Below are 12,591 nucleotides of genomic sequence, written 5' to 3'. Positions count from 1 at the left end.
TTACATGATTGTTATCGTAATGCCTACATGTTGCTGTGTCCCTGGGTGCTCAACCCGCGGTGGATTGAGTTTCCCTAAAGACAAAAAACTGAAGAAACTCTGGGTGTTAGCCATCAAAAGAAACAGCGAGGAGTTTCGCTATAAACAATGGTGTCCTCAGCCACACAGCGTTGTCTGTCACAAACATTTTCGGGAAGATGACTTCATATCTGTAACTTCGCACGGTAAGTTTTCTCTCTGATATGTTGTTTCATTGGCGTTATAACAATTTTCAGTTAATTGAATTTGTGTTTTGGTATTAAATTTTTATAATGAGTGAGACTGTTTTCACTGGGGGGGGGGGGGGGGGGGGGTTCGGATTGCTTTGCATTGTAATGTATTGATGTCCCGAAAATGAAAAAAACGAGAAAGTGAAAACATATGTGTCTTGATTATTTATATGTTGTATACTTTTGTTCGTTGTTGAATAATTTTTTACTTTATTTTCATGAATTGATTGGCCATGTTTGAATAAATTGGCAGATTCAAAATATGCAATGAAATTGACAAACTTGTGATTATGTTACAAAGTTTGCTCTTCCATAGCTATTTTGTTTTGTCATAAATCACAAAGCATAGACCCATATTTAACTTGAGCTGACAGAATGTGATGAAGAATGATGAAGAAAATCAATTTCTTGGAGGAGGAATGTCACAACATGCAGGATAAGATTTATTATTTTCTTTTATGTTAAATGTTGTTATCAAACTTATGAATCAGATAAAATTCATTATAATACTTATAATGTTGAATGTTGTTATTAAAATTTGAGAAAGAAATGAAATGGAAGAAATTTTTCACTAATTAGAACTGAAGCTTAATATAGTCATAGCTTCAGGTAAAGCCTGTCTGCTATTGAGAGAAGATGTAATCTGAGCTTTTTTTTTTTTTGATAAAAGAAATTCATTATAAGACCAGCAATTTGAATAAATAAAATGAAATTGTATTAATATTTGTTTTAGGAACTGATCCTTTGAAAAAACAAAGAAAGGCTGATGCGATCCCTTCAGTTTTTCCTTGGAATAGCTGCATCAAACAGAAAAAAGATGAGCGAAGTGAGCGAAGAGATGCGCGCAATCTTAAAGTTGAAGAGATTAAGAATGAGGCTGAAGAACCATTAGAAGTATTGATGGATGATGCTGATATCTCTGATGTGGCAAACTGGTGTACTGTTGATTCAACAGACAGCAACTTAAATCAGGACGAAGATGCATCAAATTTTACTGAGTTGGAAGACAAGGAAGAAGTGTGCTTCACAGAGACATCATCTCAAACCATCCCTACACCTTTTTTATCCATAGAAAACTTTATTGATGACCATGAAGGAATGCTATTTTACACCGGTCTTGCAACACACACAGATTTCCTTTTTGTTCTTCATAGTTTAGGTCCAGCCGCTTATCATCTAAGATATCTTTACAATCAAGTTCAAAATTTGTCAGTTGAAAATCAACTGTTTTTAACTTTGATAAAACTAAGACAGAACCAAACAAACAATGAATTGAGTCGCTCATTTGGAATATCAAAAACTACAGTAGACAACATTTGGATTACATGGGTAAATTTTATGGCAAAACAATTTAGAGAAATTAATTTCTGGCCTGATAGAGACACAGTTAATTTGTTTTCACCCTGTGACTTTTTTCAAAAATTTCCCTCTACAAGAGTTATCATTGATGGCACTGAAATCCCAGTCAAAAAACCAAAACCACCTGTTGCTCAACAATCTACCTTCTCAACTTACAAAAACAGAAACACTGTTAAAGTGCTTGTTGGTGCTACACCTGGAGGACTTATATCATACATCTCCCCAGCTTATGGAGGGTCTACCAGTGACAGGCAAATTGTTGAACGTAGCCCTTTAACAAACATTTGTGAACCAGGGGACTCGATTATGTCAGACAAAGGATTCAATGTCCAGGATTTGTTTGCCCCAAAGGATGTTAAGGTGAACATTCCCACATTCTTTAAGAAAAATCAAAGTACTGAAGTACTGACGGGAGTTGATTTTATCGATTGCTATTTATTTTAAAATCAACGATATGTTAATTTGCGTGGCAAGTAAATTCCTAAAAGTATTTTAATTACGCACATTTTTATAATCTGAATCCTACAGGAATTTCGTGAGAACCCGATATCGATTATGATGTGTAATATTCAAATAATTATTCTATAATTACTACGAATTAGTAATCGAAAAAGTTATGAGAAATTGTATGGATCCAAGAAAAATTGAACTCTACTCTCGTTCAACCAGACTCTCATCTGTATCCGTTAATCTCCGACACGCAAGAGAGAATCTCTGTTTGTCGGAGATTTACTGAGACAGCCGAGCGTCTGGTTGAACGAGACTATATTGAACTCTGGCGTAGGAATACATAAAATGTACGACTTCAAAAAATATTCGAATTCTTCGTACCATTTAAAATCTGACTTTTTACAAGGTAACTATAAATGAATTTTCTTTAAGGACAATGCTTAAGAACTCATTACATCGAATTTATTAATTAGAACTCAATGTTGTCAGCGGTGTTGATTTGTGCTTAGGTCCAAACACTGTTTCACTTTCGGTTTCCCTGAGTAACTGCATAGGAGAGTTGATTAAAATCAACTCCCAAAAACCGTATGTCTAATAAAACTGTTTTAAGAGACAGAAAAATTTCAAGCAAACGTGTTCACATTGAAAGGTTGATAGGGCTTGCGAAAACATATAAGATATTAAAAGGACCCCTCAACTCTACGGAAACAAAATTAGCAAGTGAAATTTCTTATGTGTGTTTTATTATGTGCAATTTTCGAAAGTGCATTGTCCCTAAACATGCATAAATACACTCCTATTCAAGTTGAAAACTTTCAGTTTTTTGCTGAAAACAAAAAGTATCACATATTTATAGATTGAAATTTTTTATTATCAAAAAACACTTTTTATAAACAATTGTGCACTGAAAATGTATCCAATTTGTAAGTGCTGCATATTTCAATCTAGTGTACAGTCAGAGTTTTATGTTCAATATACAGGGAAGTCTAATGTATACCAAGAATTCCACAAGAACTCAATAAGGCACATCTCAGCATTTAATCCATTTGTTGGAAAAAAAACCCTATTCAAAACAGCTTTCTTGAAATGAGTCTCAAAGAATTCTTTCAATTTCTTGAGCATGTTTTCAATAAAATGTTCATCTCTATGTATTGTAACTGATTTTATGTCTTTTAAAGTATAAACAATAAATGTACATTCCTTCCTTCCAGAACAGAAGAGCTGTCCTTGCACTTGATAGTAATAATCATGAGAATTGTCAAGCTCTAAGGTGTCATTAACATAATTAAGATAAGGTACAGTTTCCTCTGATATTTCTTTGTTTTTTGCTGAATAGGGACATTTGATTTCAACTAATCTGTTGTCATCAATGACTGCATCAGGAGATGCAGCCAAGTAAGGATGTGATTTAGACACAAAAATACCACACTTTTTGGTTTGAATACCAGATTTTTCTTGAAATTCCTGTAAAGCAACTGATTCACAGCATTTGCCATGTAAAATAGCAGGGGCAAATAATTGGGGGCTATGTTTTGTCAAATTTTTGGCAACTTTGTTTAGATCAGTTTTCTCAGTTGCTTTACAAATTTTTCCAAAGTTAGAGGAATGAATTCTCTTTTGACGTTCAGTATGCCATAATTTATTGTTACTTTGTCCACATGTCTGTCTTTCCGTCCGCATTATTTCATTGTCAGTTATGGCAGTAATATTCATATTCCGAAGCCAGTTGTCGGAAAGAGAACCTTGTAGATAGTCATGGTCATTGTTTAAAGCCACTTTGTTGGCATATGAAAATAGCTGAGACACAGGGAAATAATCAAGATTTGGGTGATTTAACCACACATTTCTGAAAATGTCTTGATGTCAAGCAGCATTTTGAAATTCTCTTGGTCGAGGTTCAAAAATGACATTAAGGTCTTGGTTAGCCAATGGTAAGTCTTTGGCCTTGATGGGGCTACCCTTATAACGTTTGGTATGATGAAATGTTTGTAGGTTTTGAGTACATGTTTCTTCTGTTACTATGTCTCCACACTCACTAAACATTTGTAAACCAAACAACACAGTAGATACATGCTTACACACAGCAGATGGGCCCATCCCTGCAGCACATTCACACTGGCATTGCACAATACATCCATCTACATCCACACAGACATCCACTTTGTATGAAATGCTTTTCTTCATCTCTGCATGACATTCAGCTCTCACAAAAAACAAACCAACATCACACGCCAATCGCACATATTTCAGAAACTTGCTCTCATATATATACTTCACATGATCATCCACACTTTTCCCCATTTTCCCTAAATATGCAGCAATAGCTTCTTTCTTTACAGGTGTAAATTGTGTGTCTTTGTTAATATCTTTGTACTGCTCATAGCAGGGCACTTTCATTTCATATTCTCTCTCAACATTCTCACTGCTACCAAAATTACTGTTTCTGTCATAAGCTTCTAGTCTGAAAATATAGACCATAATAAGTTTAATCTTTTACTTAATTCGGATTTGTTGTTATTTTTCTAATTCTTTTCATTCAATTATGTGCTAAAATGAAAGACATTTTTCCTTGTGTATATTCAAGTTCGTGTTCAGTATTTTTTTTTACTTCAAAACAATGTTCCATGACTTAACCCTATAGCTACAACTGTAATAGTCATTTGCGTAAGTAAATATTTCTCATACACCAGTTAAAACAACTTTAAAACATTTAGATTTCATTTATTCACCACTCTACATGTCAATAATGTTTAACAGAGGAAATTATGGTTAAATATCGAAGCGAGTCAGACCTTTCGACAAGCTCTCTTTTCCGACCGGAGACTCGCGCATTCCGTCGACGCAATTCGTCTCTTATATCTTTGAGGCACCACGATCCGTAATCAGCCATTATGTATAATGATTAAAGGAATCTGCGAAGCGAATTACGATTGAAGGTTAAAGTGAAAGTGATCTTCAGTCGCGGAGGCGAGAATAGCGTTGAACCTAATCGTTGTGAGCGCCACCTATAATAAGGGGTGGGTAATTGGGAGTTTTATTTGCCATTAGTAGTACATTCATACCTGCATACTATACAGCAATGTCATGTGAAAGCACCACGAACCAAATCCAACCGCTGAAAGTAGAAGATAAAAAAAGACTGCATTTTTATTTAATGATTCATATGAATTTTTTAACATGGACTCTCAAAATTGCATGGTAGTTAGTTTTACTTCAAATATTATGAGAAAAGTTAAGCTTCAAATTATGAATTATTGAGGGGGAAGGGGGGTTAGTTTTCTTTCATTTTGTATTTCATTCTTTATTTTTCTATTCTCAGGTTTATTGCTCTACATCTGCAAAAACTGAAAAAATTGCTGACATTGCTTTTTACAACATTGTCATTCTCAAGACTTAGTTCAGAATATCAATATGATTTTTTTTTTTTAAAGTACATGTATTCAGTAATCAAAAATTCTTATTGAACATTAATGAACAAACACCCAATAATTATCAGGTTATATATATGTTTATACTGTAAAACTTGTCTAATCTGGCGGGGATTGGTTCTGAAAATTTTCACCTGATACGACAACATCCAGTTTGTAGGACATTGTTGCATATTAATTTCACATTGACTTGCATTTTATATTAATAATCATATTCACAATATCACAACATAAACACTTGAGTATTTTAGAAGTCAAATCTATGCATGTTTAATTGCATCATGTTCATAATATTTATGAAAGTTATTGATATTCATTTATTTTGAGTAATTTTTCCTTGATATTATATTGTTTTGATTTATACGTCCAAGAAGTGGCAACAAGTACAGTCGTCTGTTTGCTAGATATGCAAAAGAGGCTTAATTGGAATATACATTACAATGTAATTTAACAGTAACTGCATGCACCAAGAATCAAATTTATATTTTGGGATATGTCATCTGACTGTCAGTGATAAGCAAGACTAAGTCTAATCAACAGAGCATATCTGCAATGTGTGTTTCCAACATAAATCAATGATAGCGCAGTAAACAAAAATGATGGAATATATAGGAAATGATTGAATTGTTCTATAATTATTGTTGATACAAATTCTCAACATTCATTCAACCAAAAAGCATACATGATACATGTATAAACTAGCTGGTTTAAATCTACAAGTATGATAAATAATGGATAACATTTCTTTCATAATTTCCTTTCAACTTTAGACTAGACAGAAAACAAAGATTTTCCTCTGATTAAGAAGACTAGATCAGGAATTAAGCTGGATTATCTGTTCAGTTGATAAGTTGAATGCCATGTTTCCAGGGGGGCCCAATTAATGGTCTTGGGGTCAAGCTGTGTACAGAGCATCAATCAGGAAAAGATATAACATGAGGAAGATTGGTTATATCACAGACTGTAATGATGTAGTTCTTGGTTAAAGGATCTCAAAAGTTCCCCCCCCCCCCCTAAATACCCAATAGGGGATGTTGACTCCCCCCCCCCCCTTTGGAGTCCCTTTATTAGTACCACTTTTACATGCTAGTATTAGAATGTTCCTGTAGAGCTACAAATCTGCAGCTAGTACATGTATATACACCTACGAATTGCACACATTGTATAAAATGGAGCATTGAAGATTTTAACAACCATTCGTGTTTCAAATGTTCCACCCTTTAAAGTGGCTGGAGTGTCCTTAAGTTTTACAGACTTGAATGCATTGATATTATAAATAGTGCTTTTTGCTAAATTTGGCAATCTTCTATTTTTAAACTTCATGGGTCCAATGATATGTTGAATTGGGAAAACTGACACGTAACTTGTTCAAATTGTAAAAATTTCAAAAAATGATATTTACATTATTTATGCTCAATAATAAAAAAAGGTGAAGAAAATGTTATGGACTCTTAATTCGGAAAAAAAGGATCTTGTATTAGAAAAATAACAATGTCTTTTTTAATAGGGAATAGTTTCTGGTAAACTGACAAAAAAGTTGAAACTGATCCAGATGTTATGGAGAAAATGAAAATGTGAAAAGATATAATTTACACAACAGGGACAACAGCGACGTAGATGACAACTGTTACGGAATGATCAACAACCAAAAAATTTCATTTGAGTACTCAGCTCAGACGTGCTCAATTCAGTCTACTTCTTCAATGTCTATGTCATAACAATAAATGAGTAATTGAATTTAAACGTTAATTTCATATGTAAAATGAGCATTTATTTAATCAATTTTATTGATATGGTTGTATGTGTAAGCTCCTTGGTAATGCAATTCCCTGGCTGATCTGGAATTTAATTGGTACACAAAACGTGTAAACTGGAAAGTAAAACTTTATTTCTATAATGCCAAGATTTTAAACTCCTGCTGTGCTGTTATTTTTTTTTTTTAAGTTTTGTAATTGATATAGGAGGTAATTGAAATGATATTGTGCTACCCAGGCTTATTGTGATATAACAACCCTAGTTTAAATGGTAATGGTACATTGTTTAGTTTGACTCACAGTGAATCAATCTTCCCTCCACTGGGCTTAGGCAAACATGGACAACAATGAATTTCTATCGAGTCAATTTGATCAAATCTAAATAGAAGCATTTCACAGAATTGTGCCTTTTCTTATCCAAGCAGGTGTGATACCAAATTGTTTTGTCTATAACTTAAAATGATCAATATGAGCGATCCAGGTATGTTTCATGCATGAAGCGATACATCAGCACAAAATTTTCGAAACACAAAGATACAATGTATTACACTGCTTGAAAATTAGAATTACATGCAAGTATGCATATACTGATTCATAAATTCAGTTCACAAGTTTATACCAATAAACGTCATTAAAAAATTTAAAGTGAACTCAACAGATTAATTCTGCATCATTTACACTTCAATAATGAACCATTAAATTCGTCCATTTAAAAAAAATATGTATAGAACCATTTTAACAATGCCTTGGACTTTCAACAGGACGTATCTATCTATTTCTTGCGTCAAAACAAGTTAAAATGACGCTGGTATTAAGTGAAATATACACAGATTTCGTAGTCATAGCTCAAAAGCCAGACAAATCGTGTTGGTTTCAAAGAGCAACGGCTGGGTGGTCTACAATGAAATAGACAGGCCTACGTCACAATGCTGTTTGACACTAACTACCCAAAGTCCAAGCTCTTGTTAAAATGGTTCTAATACAAAATACTAAAAAGTAATCTGAAATTTATAAAATGTTACAGTAGATCAAATACATCAACTACATGATGAAACGTAAATGCATGTGTACACATGCAAGCATTGATCCTTACAGTACTAAAGCACTGTGAAGAGGAGCACTACATGCAAACATTAGAACATAAAACAGGGCCTAAGTGTTGAGTGACAGACTAGAATACAGGTAGTACCAGGTAGTTTTTAAATAATATAGTAGCTAGTACACTGTACATGTACTTACTGAACACAGAGAAATGGCACCACTGGAATCTCTCTTCATGCCCTTCAATGGTCCCTATACCCAGCATCAACAGAGAGGGGACGATAAAAATCACATTGCTGATGGTGTTCCCTACAACATGTAACAAAGAATGCCAAAAATTATGATATATATATATATCTATATTTACATTTTCCAGTGTCTTTGCCTGTGATAACACTACGTATCGATTTTGTACTATATAACCCATAATACAAATGACGCCAAATCGAGGAGCCAGTGAAGTTTGCTTATTAATATTTAAATATATAATCGTACGATGGCTTAAAATTATATAAATATAAGTAATAATAAATCATTCTTTGAATATTATGAGATGATAATTTCGGTCGGGGTGTGATCAAATCTATCTTAAAGCCCTTCAGGCTTTATTGGATTTGATCACACCCCGACCGAAATTATCACCTCATAATACTCAAAGAATGATTCCTTATTCCTTATAAAAATGATTCCATCCACATTAATAATGGTCTATCAAGGTCTCTTTGTAATTACATGACATAATAATTCTTACATACATGTACATGTAATTTTTCCCCCCCACCCAGGCTGTCATTTTCAAATGCACAAAGTTCACTTATATAAAGAGCATAATAAACCATAAATTTTTTTCAGCATATTTCGAAAACTTATGATGTAATATCAAACATTGATAAGTATTGTTGAACAATGTTCTACTGATTTTTATGCTATAAATATTTACTGTAAACACATTTTTAAGGAGAGTATACAAGACAGGCCAGCTTTTATTTTCATTGAGCACTTCTGATAGTTCATTTTTTAACAAAAAACCTTGTCTCCAAAATAGCTCAAAAATTAATCAAAAAACTAAACATTGTTGGCTGATAGACCTATGTATGTACATGTTTTTACACTTGTTTTGTTTTTATTCAGTCTTAAAACTGACAGAAAGTGAACAACCAAACTTTGAGAAAAGACAAAATAATTAATGTAGGAAGTTAAATTTTCCATGTTCTGTTTGATCCAGCGTAGCTTCCAGTCATCACAGGAAGTACTCAAAAATTGATATGGGTTTTTTTTGCGTCTTGTTTTACATCAAAGTAATAACTGGAACATTCCTTCACAGTATATAAAATTTACATTTTCTTTTTAGCAGAGGATACAATATTTTACAGACTAATACATGAGGAACGGAAGACCTTTTTGTTGCTATAGCAACAAGAGTCTAGTTTAAATTATATTTGTAAGGAATTGTGTCAGTATTTACCAGGTACAATTATAATTCATATTTGTGTCAACAGGAATACTTGCACTGATATACATATGACTATAAGTTTGAAGCAATTCGAGCTTGTGCATGTCCTAATCTTTTAAATATCCAAATGTCAATAAAATATGTTCATTTTAGATCTTAACATATTATATTAGTGAAAAAAAAACCAACATCTGACAATCTCTAAAGAAGAGAAGTTTTGATTTTCTGAGCTAAAATCTGTATCTTCACTACATATCTATAAGTATCTCTATCAAGATCAGTATTAAAAAAGTTTGTTTTATTCTGATTTATAAGCTTCTTGATTTCAATGTTAAAACCACTAAAAGTTAAAGTATTTAGTGTTGTACCCTGAAAGATTTAAAATGCTGTTGTGTCTTAGGATAAAGACTGCTGCTCATGAACTGCTAATGCAGCAGGGATTTTCAAGATCAAAGTAAACACAGAGTTTATGGTCTTAGACATGTCAAATATTGACATCTCATGTTAAATAATCCTTTACAGTCTTGCGGCTCTTGCCATTTTACACTAAGTACTAAAACATACCTCATGTACACTTGGATCAGATTTAATCATGGTACATGTTCCTGATGTCTATGCTGTGTAATGTGCAGTGATTAATGTTGTGTAATGACAAACTTGTACATATGTACAAAATGCGTGAAGGCAGAACCAACTACAAACTATTTTGACCATTTGTTACTTTTTATGAAGTAATTTATTTTAGTGCTATATGTCAAAACTTAAATAACATAATGTTCCCCATAGAAAAAGTACTGATTTTGAAATGTCAATACTTGTATGGATACTCAGATTTATTTAAAAGTGTTTATAGAAACCAGGTAATTAAGTAAGTATTTAAATCTCTACAGATTGTTGAAACAACCAAACCAACATTGAACCCATTTCTCCAATTATTGCAAATACCTTTTCTGTAAAGCACACATTTCTAACTATTTTGAAAATAGTAGCTCTACCGTGTGTGACCTTTTTTTGTCATCATTGCATTGTATTTTAAGACATCCCACATTTTTTAATGAGTATCACATAAAAAAGCAATATTACAATGATTTAATTGTTGTGTATTTCTTTAATTAGGACCAGAATCAGCGGTAAAAACAAAAGGTTCGACCCTTTAGCATACGTGTTTATACATAAATTTATGAGCCTACATGTACATCAGTACAAGAGCGATGTCAATTATTTTCACTGAATTGAATTCATTCTTTTCCACAGATCTACAAAATTGGACTGTAACAGCACACAATCGAGTAATGCACAAAATATATGCAATCTGTTAATAGCTTTGAATAAACTCCAATAAATTTCAATGAATTGATGAGTTGTAGACTTACAGAATTCCGCGATCAGCGGCGTAACATGATAGTTCTCCTCACACCAATCAATGGTTGATGTTGGAGTACCCCAAATCCCATCCACGGGTGGCATCTTGGTGAATGGTCGGTCAAAATCAAGGAAACTACCGTCTGCTCACTTGTTACAAAACCTCAAACCCGACTCTTGCGTATCGTGCATGTAATGTTATATATTGCGTAGTCCCCATTCCATTGGGTTTTTTGGCCCGTTTGCTCTTTAAACGTAAACAATGCTTACATATGTTGTGTCGTAATCCGCCAATATTACTAAATCAAGTCTCAAGGTATCGATACATGTAATAATAAGTTTGAAAACTACACGAAAAATTAGTTATAAATAAATATCTCACAGCACCCTAACAATATATATGACTGAAGTCCGACAATATATAGTAAGGATAAAATCGACATATTTAATTGTAGTACGAGTTACCAATGTAAATAAAAAAGCCCGAATTTTCTTAGATTATAATTTCGAAATTCCTCGACAAGAATTTGTAAGTTTCTCGAAGGTGACTAGGAACACAATCAACTATAGACAGTGACGTAAATACAAGGCTATTATATCTGTCTTGATGCCTAATCAGAAAAGAGATCCATGCCAAAAGCAAGCTTGTGATATTCAGCATTGCTTTGTTGGTAAGTGAGCCATGTAAAAACATTTATCACTGTTCTCCTGGGGTTACAGGGACTGAAGTGTATAAACTTTAGCTTTTAATATGTTTTACGGTGCGACCGTTGGGGCGAGCACAGCATGTGATCAAACAATGAATTATAATAAATTAACAAAATAAAATTAACAACGTGAAATTTGAATGCCAAAAAATAAAACATACCCATTTTTCAGTAAATTTTCATTATTCATAGTTTATAAGATTTGTTATAATTTATTTATTTATATGTAGAACAATAGTTTAATCTCAGATACAATGTTGTTAAATAATAAAGATTTTAATATATAAAATTATAAATATTCATTGCACTGCATCTCCTCTTTTAAAGTGATTGTGATTATGATTGATTGATTGATTTCCCCCTTTTTTTTGCAGTAGACATTTTTTCTTAAACTTACATATCAAACTTGACTCATCATAGAGCTCCCCTCCATGCTAAAATTGTTTTCATTTTTGTCAATTTATACATAGAAAATCGACTTACCATGGATTTGCCCCTCCACTTAAAAAAAAATAATTAATGTTTAATTTTATTTTTAATTTACGCTTAAAAATATTTGCTTATCATGTTAAAAGAACATGGTGTTGCCCCCCCCCCCCCCCCCCCCCCGCATGTAATAAATGGAAGTGAAAATAAAGAAACCATTGAACTGCTAAAGAGCTGAAGGATTAGAATTTTCATGATTAAGGTCTTCCGTTGGAAACGGAAGACCTTTCTATTATTGTGCGGGTTAAGATTTTTCTTATTTTTCTTTTTAGGGTCTTCCGT

General features: G+C 33.0%; 1 protein-coding gene across 1 annotated transcript in view; it reads right to left on the bottom strand.

Annotated features, from left to right (window-relative positions):
• The window catches only part of LOC128180800 (alkaline ceramidase 3-like), a 30,830-nt gene extending 19,394 nt beyond the window's left edge, over window positions 1-11,436 (bottom strand). The window contains exons 1-3 of the mRNA XM_052848953.1: window positions 11,128-11,436; window positions 8,500-8,610; window positions 5,141-5,193 (exon numbers count right to left, since the gene is read on the bottom strand). Coding sequence (XP_052704913.1) covers window positions 5,141-5,193; window positions 8,500-8,610; window positions 11,128-11,221 — 258 coding nt within the window. The 5' untranslated portion in view covers window positions 11,222-11,436. The remainder of the gene's footprint in view (window positions 1-5,140; window positions 5,194-8,499; window positions 8,611-11,127) is intronic.
• Window positions 11,437-12,591: the final 1,155 nt, after the last annotated feature.

This window comes from Crassostrea angulata, chromosome 4 (genome assembly GCF_025612915.1).
Source record: "Crassostrea angulata isolate pt1a10 chromosome 4, ASM2561291v2, whole genome shotgun sequence".
Lineage (NCBI taxonomy): Eukaryota > Metazoa > Mollusca > Bivalvia > Ostreida > Ostreidae > Magallana > Magallana angulata.
This window is presented reverse-complemented; position numbering and strand designations above follow the sequence as displayed.